General features: G+C 49.7%; 1 protein-coding gene across 5 annotated transcripts in view; it reads right to left on the reverse strand.

Moving 5' to 3' along the window:
* Positions 1-16,457, reverse strand: part of ITGA11 (integrin subunit alpha 11) — a 53,418-nt gene that overhangs the window by 18,100 nt on the left and 18,861 nt on the right. For 3 of the 5 annotated variants that reach the window (XM_049813390.1, XM_049813386.1, XM_049813389.1), the window contains exons 3-15: positions 13,158-13,267; positions 10,725-10,816; positions 10,318-10,432; positions 8,643-8,770; positions 7,806-7,954; positions 6,947-7,091; positions 6,334-6,499; positions 5,191-5,261; positions 4,231-4,375; positions 2,313-2,461; positions 1,886-2,026; positions 629-835; positions 45-175 (exon numbers count right to left, since the gene is read on the reverse strand). In XM_049813390.1, coding sequence (XP_049669347.1) covers positions 45-175; positions 629-835; positions 1,886-2,026; positions 2,313-2,461; positions 4,231-4,375; positions 5,191-5,261; positions 6,334-6,499; positions 6,947-7,091; positions 7,806-7,954; positions 8,643-8,770; positions 10,318-10,432; positions 10,725-10,816; positions 13,158-13,267 — 1,749 coding nt within the window. The remainder of the gene's footprint in view (positions 1-44; positions 176-628; positions 836-1,885; positions 2,027-2,312; positions 2,462-4,230; positions 4,376-5,190; positions 5,262-6,333; positions 6,500-6,946; positions 7,092-7,805; positions 7,955-8,642; positions 8,771-10,317; positions 10,433-10,724; positions 10,817-13,157; positions 13,268-16,457) is intronic. The other 2 variants (XM_049813387.1, XM_049813388.1) reach the window with 2 other exon arrangements.

A 16,457-nucleotide genomic window follows, 5' to 3' on the forward strand; every position in this document is an offset into this window, starting at 1 on the left:
ATGAGCTTTGGGCAGAGGAGGGTGCCAAAGGAGATACAGCTAACCACAACAGCACAGCGTTCCCCAGAGAGCCAACGGCCAAGTCTACGAGCCCATCTTCGTTCAGGTCCAGCTGTCCATGGATGCTGCATCCAAAATACATCAGGCCTGGAGCAAGGTCTGCAGCTGCTATCCGCTGAAAAGCAAAGGGGAGAATCCAGGCTGGTTTCCAGCAGGAGCATCCCTACCTGTGAAGGAGGGCTTTGCCATGCTGACCTCCACCATGCTACTGAAGGTTCCCCTTTCCAAGAGATTGCATCAAACATAATTCTTTGGGGAATGAGAGCAGTTTCTCTTTGGAGACACCATCCAGAGATTTATGCTGAATTTACTCTGCATATTTACTATTTCTCCCAAGCGTAAGAAATATTTTATCTAGAGTAATTCACTGCACCCAGTGCTAAGCATTGCCCTTAATTTCAAGCATGTTTTCCATACCCCATAGCCAAAAAGAAAGCACCTGGAAAATAATAATTAACAATGCAATAGTGCTTGTGAATTTATTGTGTTCTACCAGTCCTTAAAATGGGCACAAGTGACATTTATTCTGATGAAGGACGAGGACAACCGAAGCACCCAGGAGCCATACCTGCTTGTACTTCTTCAGGATGGTCTCTTTGAAGCCGAGGAAGATGTATATTGCTCCTTGGTGCTCGTCCTCCAAAGGTGCCCCGACAACAAGGTCGTTGTAGGAGTCCTGGTTGAGGTCAGGCACGGCGGCAATGCAGGAGCCGAAGCGAGAGTTCTGGTAGCTCTGCAGATCGACGAGGGCACCGCTGGAAACGAAGCGGTTCTGCTGGGCCAGGCAAAGAGAAAAGGCAAAAAAAAAACCCCAAACCCCAAAACAATCAGCAGCAAGCCTGGCAAGAAGAGAAAACCCTCAAAGGGAAGCAAAAAAAGATGGAGCGATATGTGAGTAATTTCTTTAAGGAAGGAGGTGAGAGCTCTCCCAGGGCTGCAGGACTTTCTTCTGAGCACGTCCTTGGGGAGGGATGAGCCCCATGCCAGCCCCATGCCTGCTTTGCCTTCCTTTTACAGCAACCTACATAAATAATTGCATAAAAATTTGTGCTTTAGATACAGGGACTCCCACTGCTCTGGGTGGGCTCTGCAGCCTTGGATATAGAACACAACTTGCTTGTCGCCTCACGTGGCCCCATATCCTGATGGATTTGGCTCAGAAATTGCATTTTGAGCCAGACTTGAGGGTGGTAGGAAAGCTGGTCCTGCCCCAGAGTGCTGCTGGGCATGAGGGCAAAGGACAGGGATGGCACGTGTTCCGTCTGTGCCCTGAAGTGGTGGAGGGACCGACCTTGTCGCATCCCACCACCCTGGGCAGGAGGGTGCCCTTGGAGGGAACAGTTTTGGGGGAGGCAAAGTGGATGGAGAAACCCATGTTGCAAAGACCCCACTTGCAGCCCGTGCCTCGCTTCCTCGGGGCTGGGAGCAGCAGGACCTCGCCTTGCACCCTATACATCACCTCCTCAGGGCTGGGAAGCTCACCCGGCCGGGAGCAGCAAAGCCTCGAGCCGAGGTGGCTCTGCTCCAGCGCAGGCTGGACGCCCTTCGCTGGCAGCGAACAAACCCCCTGAGATTGTTTATAAACAAGGAAAACAGACAAATCCTCCTTGAGTCTCGCAGCAGCCACAACAGAGAGGCGCTGCCAAGCTCTGTTGCCTTTGGGCCAGGCTGCCGTGCCCTGTGATGTTTGATGGAAGCTGGTGGGTGAGCGCAGCCTGGAGCGACCCTGGGGAGGTGACAGGAGGGGACACAGTTCCTGCGGTAGCGCCTGAACACCCCAGCCCCTGCGGCATCCCCGGCTCTCCCCCGCAGTGCTGCCACATACCTCCCGCAGGGCGTAGACATAAACCTTCCCCCTTTCTCTGCCCTCGCTGAAGTACATGGGGGCTCCCACCAGCAAAACATCGGTGATGCCGTCACCGTTGACATCGAGGGAGTTGATCTCACTGCCGTAGTAAGAGCCGATCTGGAGGAGACAGAGGAGGGGGTGGGAGCAATGCTCCTGGCACGCAGGGGCACTGCCACCCTCCCCGACGGGGACATTTCAAGCCTTGTCCCTGCTGTGCCACCCAGTTTGGAGCTGCAGGTGCAGCAACAGCCAGGACATCCCCAGCTGCCCGTGGATGCACTACACTGCTGAGCCATTTAAACGGAACACTTTGCAGAACGAAGGGGGAAGATTGATGGAGGAGCATGCATGCCACATGGAAAAATCAGTGCAGCACCCTTGGTAGCGTGTGCCCCGGTGTTACCTGCTCTCCCTTCAGTGCCTGGTGGATGGTGAGATTTCGGTTGTTGTGCATGCTGAAAATGATGACTTTCCCGGTGTGGTTGAACCTGGGCGCTCCCGCGACGTAAATCCGCTCATGCTCGGTGGATATGACGGAGGAGACGGTGTAACCTGGAAGCCGGGGCAGGGGTGTGTGGGGGGGGGAGGCGCAGGGTGAGCATGGCTGAGCAGCTCCCTGCCTGCTCCCAGCTGCTGCCTGGTGATCTGCTTTCCATTAGCCCCCAGCTGCTGACACAACTCTGGCCACCTCCCAGATCGGGAAGCTAGAAACCCAGATTTCTTCAAAGATAAAGTCATCCCAATAAACCCTAGTGCCCTGACCCTGGGCTTTGAGCTGCCTGCTCAGGTCCCACCTACAAGCCTGAGCAGCACAGCTGTGCCAAAAATTTTGGCACTACCTAATGCAGCTGGCAAACCCTGTGCAAAATCCTTCTTTCATCGAAGACAAGTCCAATTCCTGGCCTGATAAGTGTTTTACTTCATGGCTCACATAAAGTTAAACAAACACTAGTGAGATGCGTGCACGCCAGGAGGCCGTGGCACCCACTGCACTGCTCCTTTGAGACCTCGGCAACACCACATCCAAAGCCAAGCGTGAAAGACTTTGCTGATGCTTGATGTTAACATTGATAGTCCAATAAAAGCCATGAATCCATCAACACCGTTGCTCATGAGTCCTTATGGAAGTAACCCTTGGTAAGCAAATGGCCCTGAGCAATCCCTCTTTCCTACCCAGACAGGTTATCTTCTATGCTGGGATCACCGACACCACACATTGCACACTGGGCTGCGGCACTTGCCTGTGGTTGCAGATGGGCTTATGTAGGAATATAATGCTGGGGCTGCAAAATCCTACTTTTCAAACTCCAGGTTCCTGCACATTCACAGTCAGTTTTAAATGCTACTTAAATTATTAGAAACTCAAAGCATGGCCAGCCATGAAGCTGGATCAGATCACTCAGGGTCACATCCTGTTTAATTCTGAGTATCTCCAGGGATTATTGGGGTTTATGGACCCCTTTCGCTGGGCATTGGCCTTATCTGGGGTGTCTCTGTACTCCTAAGCCAAGCGTCAGCCTTGAAACCCCCAGGTCCTGGCGCTGGGCGAGCCGGGCTGCTCCAGAGCAGGATGCACCGGCGTTTCCTTAATATTTCTGGATTTCTTACTCCAGGCAATGGGAAAGACAGAGCCCAGCTGAGCTCCCACATACTGTCACAGGTACCCCTTGCACAGCTGTAGATGTCCCCGCTCCAGGTGCTCGCAGCTGAGCCCGGGGGACACTCTGCTGTCACCCCAAGAGATGAGCCACGTGTCCAGGGGCTGTTCACGTCCCCAGTGGAGGGAAGAGCCCTGACACACAGGCAGGCGACCCCGCAGCATCCCACCCTGCTCCCTGCCACAGGGCAGCTCAGCCTGGCACGCACATCTCCAGAGAGAGGCTTCATTTTGCAAACCAGGCTGATATTTTTACTCTGGGGCTTCAACAGCCGCACATGGAATGGATTAACCCAGCAGGTATTTCCTCCCTAGGCATGAAATTTCATCAGTGCTTTTTAAACCATTCCAGTAAGCACTGCGGATGACCCGGGCTGGCTGGTGTCTGAGATACTTCTGCATTTAAATCACTTTTGTGCCGCACACTGTGGTTGACGCTGGACTCTTCCCAGGTGAGGATGCTCACGTACGCTACATCCCTGAGCAAAGGGCAACACAGGTCTCGTGCCCATGGGAACTTGCAAGAAGCCGGGCATGGTACTGCCTATGGTGGGAGTGCTGGCTGCTATTAGTCATTTGAGAAATATGTTGTGCTTCCTATTATTAAGCATAAAATCATTAATTCAGCCCTGGCAGCAGAGCCTTGTTCAGCTTTCTTTCTTACCTAAATACGCTCCGTGATTTTTCAGTTCCTCCGGGAACTCCTGGAGATAAGATTCCCTCAGGGGAATGACCTTCCCGCTGCTGGTTTCCTTCAGGACAGCTCCATTCCAGTCGTAGGCACCCACCGCCCCCAGCAAGATCCCGTCCTGTGGGAGAGCAGAAGTAGTCTGAGGGTATTTCTTGCCAAGTGAAGGCAATCGTCCCCCTCACTGCCCATACGGGCAAAGTCAATTCATGCCGAGATGGACGAGGGGACCCAATGGGCTGGTTTTGTGTGAGAACACATATTGGGGTCCCCAAAGCCCAACGCCTAAACTATATACTTAGTGGAGGCTGCAGAGCACAGAAGAGAAAACCAGCAAATGGTCTCTCCCAGAAATCGCACGTTTTACAGAAAAAAGGGGGGGGAAATCTCACAAATGGCAAAGAAAAAAAAAAAAAGAAAGAAGTCAAGCAAACCATTCTCTAAAGCACACCTGGAAAGATGGAGATTTTTAAACATTCTGGAATGATATTTCGACCCCATTCATATCTTTTCAGCATGCTTTTCCTCTCTAGGAAAACCCTCAGCAGAAATCCCTGCTGGCTTTTTGCTTGGACCTGCTGGCCCACAGAGGGCAGAAAGGGACTGACCGTCCTCCGCACCCCACCACCGGTGAGCACCTTCCTCCATGGCACAGCCCAGCACGTCCTTTCCAAGAGGTCGTGGCATTGGGAGGAGCTGCTGCAGGCTGGTCCTAAGGATTGCACTGGTCTCCCAGCAGCTCCCTTCCCCATGGGATAAACCAACACCAACAGCATTTTCTTCCTTATACTCATGTTAGCAATTTAGCTTCACGATTAATAATTTGCCCCAAATACCCATCTCTCCACCTGCAGCAGCTAGTGATGATAAAAAGCACAGGGTGCCTGCTTGCACAGGCAGGAGCAAAAATAACCCCCCCCACATTTACTCTCTTACTTCTACAACATGTGATGAAAATCCAGTCTGGGACATTTCCAGGCCAAAGGAGATTTCATTCTTGTTAGTTCCTAAAAAAAAAAAAGGAAATTTGTATTTAATAGTGAGCTTTGCTTTCTTGGAGGGGCTGAGTGATGCCTTGGTGGGTTGGCAGGGCATGAGCATTCACCTCTACCCCACCTGGCGCACAAAGGACCTCAGCTGCAACAAATGAGCCTGTTTCTCCCTAAATCACCACAATTACACGAACTCGTGCTGCTAATAGGTACTGGGAGCTCTGCCATGGTGCGGTTCTCTCCTTTTCTAGCTGCAAGATCACACAAAAATGTGGATTTAGAGGATTTTGCTTTATAACTGCAACTGCATGAAGCTTCTCACCCAGGGAAGCTTTCTTCCACAGAGAAGCGTTGGGCTGGCTGGACCAAGGTAACTGGCAAACTGGTGGGGAGCTTGTGAGCTGGTTTGGTCAAAATTCCCCCAAACCCCGAGATGCTTAATTTTCAGTGAAAGCCCTCCATCTTCTGTTTCAATTGTTCATCCCGGGATGTGCTTTTCCTATGAAATTTAGATAAATATAGTTTTGGAGACCAATGAACTTGTCACAAGGCAGACAGAAGCACTGTCATTTAGAACAAAAATATTTCCTGATATTTAATTTCGGCCAATAAACCATAAACCCTCACATTATTCCCATAACTCCCCGATGTCTGCCACCTCAGGGAGTCCCTGGCAGTTGATGTGTGGTTTTTGCCTGTTTATAGCCCAGCTGGGTTTGAATAAAGTTTGATGGGTGAGAAAGATGCTGACACCCAGATGACCCCCATACCAAATTTCAAAGGTTTGCTATAAAGGACAGAGCCACCGATAGCTCTGCAAATACCAGTGGCCAGAATGAAGGGTGTCCTTTGGAGGAGAGGGGATCTCTGCTCCTGATGCTTGAAGGATGCAAACCCCTCAAAATAAAGACACTTCTTTATAGATGAAGATATTCAAAGTATGATTTTAGGTTCTGTACCAAACAGATATTAGGGAAACCCCCAGTGTGACCCATTCAAATTCAGCAAATGGAGAACCAATGGCACATCTGAAGCAACCCACTGCAGCCTGGCCAGTCGGGATTTGTCAGGGAGGAGCATCACTCACCTTCCAAGCTAAATATCCTTTCTCCCAGAGCATCCACAATGTCTTTGAGTGCTGCTTCATCTGTGACATTAAAGAAATGCTTGTCATCCGGGTCGCTTGCTATAAATTTTATCTCGTTCAAAAAGGCTTCGGGATTGATTCCTCTTCTGTTATAATAACCCAGTACCTAGGTTTAAAATAGAAATGCAAGACTTGGGTTTTCATGCGATGGAGACAGCCGTCCCAAAGCACCTGAGGGGTATCCATATGGAAGGAGCCCAACAGCTTTGGCATCTGACACCCCATTGTGGGAGCAAACTGAGAAGCAAGGAGCCACTGTAATTCCTCCAGGCAGCCCAGGCTGGGCACCCCTCATGCAATTTGGGTGCCCGGTGCAACGCAGGGTCCTGCTTATCCCCAGCCTCAGCACCTGCTCTGGCAGCTGAATCCAGAACTGAGCATCCCACCACCTCCTGCAAAAGCAGGACCAGCAACAAAGACCCCTGCAAAAGCACCGGGAGTGGTGGAGGTGGGCTGCGCTGCCAGGCCCATTGCATTGGGGCACACAGGGCACCGCCGAGCGCTGCATGGCTTTTGCAGCTGTTCGCTGCCGAAAGGGTCCCCCTCCACTTACTGCGACTGCGTATCTGGTGACATTGTCCTTCTCGCTGTCCTCAATCACCTTCTCCAGGTCTGGGCTGTCGTGCGACTCTCCATCTGTGATTACAATCATTACTCTCTTTGCCCCTTTCCGGCCACCTTTCTGAAATGCTTCCGAGCTGCAATTGAAGAGATGCCCTGGGCTGCTCAGCCTCGCCAGGCAGGTCACTGCCGAAACCGTCGCGGCTGCCGAGACGCACCCAATCGCCCTCATCGTAAAGCACTGAGCGGTGTTTGGTGGGCTGCTAGCCCTTGGGGAGGTGCAACAGGTGCAGGACTCTCAGGAAACCTTTTAGGACTTTAAAAAGGGATTTTTCCACCGACAGGGCTGGGTTCTTGCAGGAGAGGAGTTTTTAATTCCGCAAAATGCCCTAAATCTGCAGCAGCAATAGTGGTCGGGCTGTGGCAATAAAAAGTGCAGGAGCAGGCACTTGTCCCAGATAACGGAGGAGATGGAGCTGTGGGTCACAGCTGTACCGAGCTCCTGGGTACCTGATGGGGATCTGCAGAAGAACTACAGTGCCTGGGACATATGTGGGGACACGTTTGGGGGCTGAGAGCTCAGCTCTGGGGTGCTTTCAGAAAAAGGATATATTTTCAGACTCTGCCCCTGCGCCCTCCTTCTCGCCCAGCTGCAACCGAGGACAGGGCAGTTTTGCATCATTTGTAAAACATTAATTGAGGACCAAGCCTTTTTGCAAAAGTATTTTTAGCCTGGCGGTATCCCCTGCTTTCTAAGCAGCAAGGACAAGCAAAGGGGGAGAGAAGGAAGAAAAATAAATGGTGATTTTAGACTTGTTATCGGAATAAACAGGAAGGTGAACGATTTTTACCGAGCAAACTCTATCCCATAGGCAGTCCTGGTTTCTGTACCTCCTCTTTGCTCTATGTGACTGGCAGCCGCTACCACATCTTTTACAGACCTGTAGTCGTTTAAATGAAACTCATGGACGACATCTTCTCCGTACTGAACAACTCCGACCTAGGAATTAAAGGAATATCACAAAGGACACCAACAACCTGCCGTGTAGTGAGGGCCGGTGACATAACGAGCAGGCTTTGTCAACCACATGAAATAACAGCCACCGTTAAAAATCAGTCACTCTGTCCCCATTTCCTCCAGTTTTTCCCTCCATGGGACAATTGGTAATGCTCAATTGTACTTCTATTCTCACCCATGTGCAGCCACACCTGCCCTGCTATAAAGGTTTGGGGTGATGCAGATGTGCTGTGCCCCATTGTGGACCCACAGCATCTTTAGATGGGACCAAACAGGGGGTTATTTGTGCAAATTGTTGAGGATATCCCTGCACAAATCCCTGCCCAAATCAGCCCACGGTTACTAATAGGAAGAGGATGGAGAGCTCTTCACAGCTGCAACAAGCTGCCTTGGCACAGGACAATACTTCTGTATTTCCGTATGATTTCATCCTCCCCATGCCTGGTCGGGGTGTGGGTGCTGCTCTCTCCGTACTCATTTAGGGACATTAATGTGAGCATTATTGCCATGGGCTCAGCTTTAATATCCATACAATGAAAGTTTATTTTGAAAAAGCACAGCCCCAAAGTACAGCATATTGGCAGAAAAGGGACATTGAAAAGGGCCCCGTGAGGACAGCCAGAGGACTCTGCATGACACGGAGGGATGCACAAGTTGTGCAGGGGCTTACTTGTATCTGGCCAGGGCCAATATAAAATTTTTTCAAGATGTTTATCAGGAAGTGCTGAACTTCAACCCAAGGGTATATGCTGTTTGATCCATCCAGAACTATGATTATGTCCATGTACGTCTGGCATCCTGTGAAAAATACGCAGTGTGTTACTGAAAGACCTTGGCAATGCTTGCAAAGAGGAGATTTATGGCTTCATTCCTTGCAGTCAGGTACTTGCTCTTATGATTTCTTTGAAAAAAAAAATCTTATTTCAATCATTCATAAAGACCTTTGGGCTTCAATAAGGTAGAGAGAAGCCACAAGCATCCTCTCTGCCGAGAAAAGACCGGATAACTTTCTAAGAATAACACTCAGCGGTATCTTTTCTGATTCAGATTTGGACCTCTATCCGGTCTAATATAGTTGCATACTTCAAAGAGTGGCCCGCTGCAGGCAGGATCCGGCCTCTGTTCCTCCCGCAGAGCAATGCTTTATGCCTGAGTCACTCCTCAGCCCTGCCTGTACTCGCCATATAACGCAAGTCGGGTATTTCCTCCCCTTCCCATTAAATCCTCAGTAACGAGACAGCCAAAAACCCCAGCAAGGACCCCAGGGCTATGCTCTGCAGTATGAGCTGTGAAGGATTTAGCCAGTTGACTGGTTTTCAGTAGGGAAAATTTCTCAGCCTCATCTCTCTATTTTGCTTATATTTTATAACATTATTTACAAAAGTTGCAGAAAACCAGAAGATGCTGAATTTCCCAGTGACACATATTTATCAGTTGCTCTTTTCACCTGATGTGGGCATTTATGGGTTAGTGCATCCACAGACTGGAGTCACACATGGGTCGCTCCATCACTGTGGTGGTCCTCAGCTGCGTGCCCCCATCTCAATCCCCTGCTCACCCCGGGACCCAGGGAGAGGAGCCAACCTCCAGCATCCCACTTGCTAAATGGTAACTTTCTGCTCACTAACCACCTTCTCTCAAAAAAAACCCCAATTACCCTTTGCAGTGAGGGCTAAAATCATCTTCTGGCCATAAAGAGGGAAGTGACACTGAAAATTTGGTGGTGGGCTCTGCCTTTACTGCCTCTGTCCCCCAGAAGTCCTGTTTTCCTGTGCCCTGCTCTACGCCATGAGAATTAATTGATACCAAACGGGTGATGGAACTGGGGCATCACACCCCATGCCTGGCTGGGGCAAAGAGCTTCTGGGAGCCCCAATGGTGCAGGACGAGCTTCTGCAATTACTTACCACCCACAGAAAAGCCAGGAAGCTTATTTAATACCTCAGAATAAAATCACATATCCAAATTTACAAATTTGGGCCCAAATACTTAGCTTTCAGTCAATGAGCTCTTTGTTTTGTGTGGCCAAGGTCTGAATTCTTTCCCTATTTTGCCTTCCTAGCTGTGCTGATAAAATATTCTGGATACTTTTATTTCTGGTTTTGGAAGAATAAGGTATTTTTTGTCTTCCCCGGGTGTCAGTCAAAAGGAAAATGTTTACCAGATGTCTGTGTACGTAACCCCCTTTGAATCACTTCCCTGCAACCATTTCCTCTGCTCTCTTGCCTTCGCTTAAACACTGACATCGCTTTGTTTTCTCAATGGGACTGAAGCGATTAGAGAACAGAAATTCCCTCTGACTTCAAAGGCAGGGTTAGAGCCACAGGGCAGATTGTTTCTCGTACTCTGCAGAGCTGGAGCCACCGTCTTGGAGAACCTGAAGTTGGAGTTGACCCGGGAGCACATGCCCGTGGTGTAGTAGGAGCTCCCGCACTCGTGGGACCAGAGAGGGCTGCAGGCCTGGGGGAGAAAATGAAGCATCGAGGATGGGTTTAAAACTGCCACTTTTTAATTGCTGCTTCGCAAGGCTGTCCTCTCCTTTGGCAACTTTTTCCCCATGGAAGGTGAGGTTTCTGAGCCCCACGGTGCACACAGCATATATAAAAATACACAAAGAGGTGTATTTGCATGCCTTTACATGCTTTTGTACATGCATCTGGTTTTGCAGGCCTTTACACGCTGATGTACATGCACCCTGCAGCGACCTCTCGGCGCAGGGAGGCCAGGCTGTGCCAAAGCCCCCGTTCCTCACCAGAAAGCTGTTGTCCTTGGGGTTGGTAGCCAGGCTGAGGCCGAGACGCATGTTGTCCTTCCGCTCGGAGACGTTGGAGAGCGTTACTCGTCCTTCAGAGAGAGGATGCGGTTAGAGATGGCTGCCGGGCAGGGATGCCGGGCACCCAGCCCACGTCCCCGTGGTGCTCCCTGGCATCTCTGGAGCAAGAGGGAACCCAGATGAACAGCTGGAGGAGAGCTGTCTCTGCCTACTTACACTGCAGACTTTGTGCTTTTGCTTTTCTTTGGAAGCAGTTGTCAAGATAAGAATTGGTTTTTTTCTTAGATGTCACAACTAAGAAAAAGAAAAGTCTTCTAGGGAATTAAGCTGTGAATCAGAGACGGCATCTCTTACGTAGTCAGTCCTTAGGAAGAAACCTCTCTGAGTGGCTCTACCATCTCGTCTTTTATTGCCGGGCCAGCAGGCATTTAGTGGCTGATTTATCTTTGTGCACTGCTTTTGTTTCCCATGTCACAGCCCAGAAACTGGGAACAGCCCCCAGGGCAGCCCTGTCTTTCTGTTAATGCCAATATCATTTAGCTGTGACTTGAATGCTGCCTAACCCAGCCATTCCTCCACTTCAGGGGGCGACACAGCTCCCCATGAGTCAGGGCTCCCCCTTTGCTGTTTTGCCTGAGAAGCAAACTGAGAAGGAGGAAATCAGGCAATTAATGGTAAAATTGGGGGGTTGGTTTCTTTGCCTGAGGCCTTTGGAAGTTTCTTACTGAGGTTTAAACTGAGTGGAGGCTCAGAAACTGAGCACCACAACCCAGAGCTCAAAGGAGCTCAGCCTGAAGCTGAGCACCTTCCAGCAACCCCTCGCTGCTCCCCTACGGACCATCTGGCTGCAGCCCCGGCTCTCGCCTGCACGCCCTGAGCTTGCCCTGACCCGCTGTCTGCATGCATGCTGCAGCAAAGCCCGAGAAAAAGGGGCTTAACTCACATTATAAATCCTGCAGGATCCTGGCTGCAGATGCTGACACCCTGCTGTCCTGCTCTGCGACCCAGGTATGCTATACCTTGCGACCGCAGTTCTGCGGTAGGAAGCAGGATGCTCCCAGCCAGCTCCTGCACCCGCTGCCTGCTCAGCATGGGAAGGGCAGGGGCAGAGCCCCAGACCCACATCAGCTTGTGCTTCTCCACGCTACAGTCATCTCTGCTGTACGCTCCCTGTCAACTTGGCATCCCCACCAGGCAGCTCTGCGTCTGGTTTTACTCAATGGATTGTGCTAACTGGACAAGTTAATTGGGAAAAAAATAAAATAGGATGTCCTCATGGAACTGATCTTTTAATTTGAAACTTTTTTCCAATGGAAAAAAGATTGCTTTTTAGCAAGATTCAAATTTACACACACAAGAGAGAGATTTCCTTGAAGAATCTTGATGTTCTCATAGCAAATAAAAAAAAAAAAAAGGAAAAAAGAAAACAATGTTTAAAAAAAATAAAAGATTTGGAGCCAATCAATCAAATATTGCAGATGATCCAAAGTTCCTCCTCCCTTATCAGCTCTGGTAGAAACCCAGGAGGGTTCAGATTCATAATGATGAAAAATAAAGTGAGAACAGCTGCTCCAGTGTTAAAAAATCCCAGAGCTTGCCCCCAAAGCCCAGCGATGCTCCTCAGGACCATGAGAAAGTCCCCGGCTCTCACGTTCCCCACTGAGACAGGGACATGCCCTTTGGGCATCCCACTTTGGGCAGCAAAGGGGACTTGTCCCCCCCGTGCCTTGCACTGCCCCGACCAGGGGAGGGCACATCCCAATATCGCAATATTGTGCTGTCGGCACGGTCGGTGCTGTTCCAGCCTGAGAAATCCTGAGAAACCAGTTGCTCTATCCATCCAGGGAGATGGGATTGGGATGTCTGTGGGACCGGAGCACCCGCAGGGTCTCTCCTCCTGTGACACAGCAGTGATGGGGCCTGGGGGTGGTGGGGCTGGGTGATAATTCCCCAAATACCAAAGCCACAGGGTCAGGCTGGATGCTGGGAGCAAAACTCGTCTGTGTCCAGGGAACCAGCTGCAGTGGGCACGTTGGCCCAGCATTCCCTGGAGAGGGAATATAGACACCGCCACGTGCAGTCGGGTATTTGCTAGTGGCACCATTATCCATGGATAAGTTTATCCTGATCATTTAATAAACCAGCTCAAGCTATATTAAATAAGTAACTTTTTTTACTTTATTCCAATTTGCTTGATTGTACCCTAAAGCTGCTTAAAGCTCGGCACTGGGAGTAATGTGAACACCTGAAATAATTCCTTATCTAAAAATCCTCCTAAAACATGCAGTCCTTATGCTGTTGGGGACAATCTGGGCAATGCAACAGGGTGCATCTTTACAGACCAAAGCACTGATAAAAAGCACCATGTTAGAAATGCCCAGTTCCCCTCACTGTTCCGCGGGTGTGTGGTACCTAGGTTGAGTTTGGTGCAGTTGCTGTGGGTGTCGCTGGTCACCGGGCACTTGTAGACATCTCCTGTCTTCTGCTGGCCATTGGTTTCGTAGGGAGCTCCCACCACCAGCCTGTAGGAAAGAGGGGTCCATCAGTGCCCAGAGACTGGATGGGAGGCACGGGAACAAACCCACAGCCACTGCCAGAGGGGAACCCCCCTGCCCTGGGAAAAAGGATTCCCCAGCCCAGATCCCCAGCTCATGGTTTGAGAGGTGTCAGGAGAAGGTCCCTTTTTGGGGGGATGCCATCATTCCCCTGACCTGACTCAGTGCAAGCAGAAAAAGCATTATTTTGACTTCCCCTTCGCATGACAGCAGGCAGCAATAAGCCGGGGATGATGACTCACTGTTGCTTGGAAGTAATGCCCGTCAGATGCAACGGGGGCAGAACAAATGTCTAGCAGCAAGCAAGGTCTGCAAAACTATCTGATGGCACGGGGAGGAGCAGGGGACCCCCATCACCACCTCAGTTCATGACCGGCACCGAAACCTTCAGCATCTGTCTGAGGTCCCATGGTGGGCACAGCTGGCCCCAGGGTGGGAGGAATGGAGTTGTTCATTCTCACTGCTGCTTCAGGTAGGAACATTTTCATGCCAGGATTGCCTTCAGGACATGGATGTGTAGGAAGGAGTCCTGCCTAGCGATACCCAAAGGAATAGCAACGAGCTGGTATAGCAGTGACAGCGACTCACGCTGGGATCCACAGGGAATTTTCCCCACTAAAAAGGTGAAAAAGTGAATTTGGAGGAGTTTTGCTCCAACTTGGGGTTGTTCACTTGCAAGCAGCCCGGAGCAGTACATTAGGATCCCCAGCTCAGCAGTGGGTGAGGACCTTGGGCATCTATCTGTTCTTTAAAATAAGAGGACCTGATAAAAATGCATGCACCCACCAAGGGTGGGTGTAGCTGGGATGTATCTGGGACATTGCAATCATTTTTTGCACTTTTTCTTGTGGACTTGACCAGAATAGTATAAAACAGCAAACCAAAGGAGGAGGCGAGCAGGACTTGAGGAATTTGACCATTCCTTCCAGGCTAGTTCAAAAATACCCTGAAACACGTGTTATTGGTGTCTTCTGCTCCCAATGTGTTAGCCCAAAATAAATCTGCCCCATTGCTTTTTTGCTTGCAAAATCCTATCGGTGGATGCAACCGTCCAAGTCTGGATCGCCAGATAAACAGGACCTCTTTTGTTCTGCACTGCCCTACCCAGCAGCTGGCAAAGCGACCGTCCCCAGCACAGATGTTCCCTGTTAGACCAGAAATGCTCATTTTTTCAAAATTCCGCTTCTGCAAAGACACTAAACACTCATTCTTTTATTCCATCACTATAAAACGGAATTGCTCACCAAATTAAAAGCTCCAAAATCTAAGCGGCATTTAAGGATTCTCATGGAAATACTTCCTGTCTTACAGCTTCATTGCTAACGAGGAGATTAATTAGGGGAAAATAATACCCATCTGGAGCCATCCTCAGTAGCATCCAGAAGCTCAGGGCAGTCTGGTACCTTCTCCCTGACTTGTACAAGAAGCCTTGCTCATGTCCCTCTGCCTCTGCCCCACTATCAATGCCCATTTGCTCATGGTCAGAGAGGGGGGGAAGGTGAAAGATGTGAAATGTATTGAAAGGATGTGGGAGGGGGAGAGAAAAAGACTTTGAAGGTGAGAAGAAATACAGGTTGAGACACCTCAGAAGAGGATGTTCTCATTTTTTTAATTCTCAATTCCCAAAGAAGAATTTAACACAAATGGGATCTAACATGAACTTCTTGGTGCAGCTCCACCTGGGTGTGCCCCACCCCCGGCCCCAGCAGAAAATCCTATCTGGGACTTTCCCAGTAATTAGTAGTCACATATTAATATTACCACACTACCCATTAATAAATATTCCTGAACAGCAGCGGTTATGAGGTCAAAGCATCTATTTCAAATGCGAGATCACGAAGGCAAGCCACCCACTGCCCCAGTTCCCCAGCCCTACGTCAGGGCTAGAAGCTCAAAGAAAGCCCAAATATTTACAGACACTGCCATGAATGCAAAAGGGTTGTGAAGCTCATGAAACCAGAATTTTTGTCTCCCAAAGACAATGGCATTGTTTTCCCTTTTCGGTTAAATTTAAATGATTAATTAGCTGAAGCTGTCAAATTCTCACGGAAACTTGGCAGCTCAGGAAAAGGCTTTTCCAGCTGTTTGAAAGGTGCCGGTCTCAGGGATGCTGTAAGTGTTCCCTGAAGTCGGCTGTCAGAGATGCTGCTCTACTCACCAGCTCACAGGTTGCTTACAAACCTCTTCCTTCACTTCATGGTTTGTAAACCTGTGCTCTAATGTGTTTTTTTTCCTTAAGAAAAAAAAGAAAAAAAGTCCCATCCCAAACCACCCAAATCCAACTGGAGCATTCTGCCACAGAAGAGAGCCATCCCCTGCTCCCTCCCAGTTCTCCTCCTCCCCATGCACCTTTGGGTCACCCCAAATCTCCTCCCTCGTACTCCCTGAAGTGTTGCAATCCCCCCAATCCAGCCTGATGCTAAACAAGCAAAGCCCTCTGCAAAGACTGAAGTGGCTGGCCCTTGCGTCATGGCTTGGCCAATAAATGAAGCTTTAAAAGAAAATAAGAACCAAACAAGCCCGCCCTCGCCTTCCTTTTCATGTACTCCTTATGGGGAAAACAAAAGCAGAAAAAAAGGATGAAATGTGAAAAGCGCAGACTGCTCAGAGCAACATGTCTGAGGACATATTTTTAACTTTCATCCTGGGAAAAAACAAGAAAAAAGGAAAACCAGGCTGCTGGTGGAAATACCCAAGGAGCTTCTGCTCTGTCTGTGCAGTGAAGGGAGTGGAAACCCAATTTCTGCTTTGCCAGCAAAGCACCCGTACTGGGTCTTGCTTCCAGTGCCTTGCCTGGGCTGGGGATGGGACGGCTGTGTCTGTGGCTGCAGGCTGGGCAAGCCTCACATCAAACATCAAAATGATGTGTCAAGCTCAATTTGCATTTTTTTTGCACTGTTTTAAATGATTTTTTTACACAAGCACGAGCAGTGTGCGCAGTGCCAGGGCAACATAAAACCCAAGCACTGCCGTGTTTCGGTGTCTAAAACAATCAAGAGTCACAGCTGCTCGGTCCTGATTGAATTATTGGGGTATTTTTTTCCCCTTAGTCAAAACATTATCTGGTGAAATTCCCTGTGCCACAGACATTAAATCATGCCAGTTATCTCAGTACTGAACCCAAAAAATTATGTTTGGCTGGAGCACATCTCCCAGA

This window comes from Accipiter gentilis, chromosome 10, assembly GCF_929443795.1.
Source record: "Accipiter gentilis chromosome 10, bAccGen1.1, whole genome shotgun sequence".
NCBI lineage: Eukaryota > Metazoa > Chordata > Aves > Accipitriformes > Accipitridae > Astur > Astur gentilis.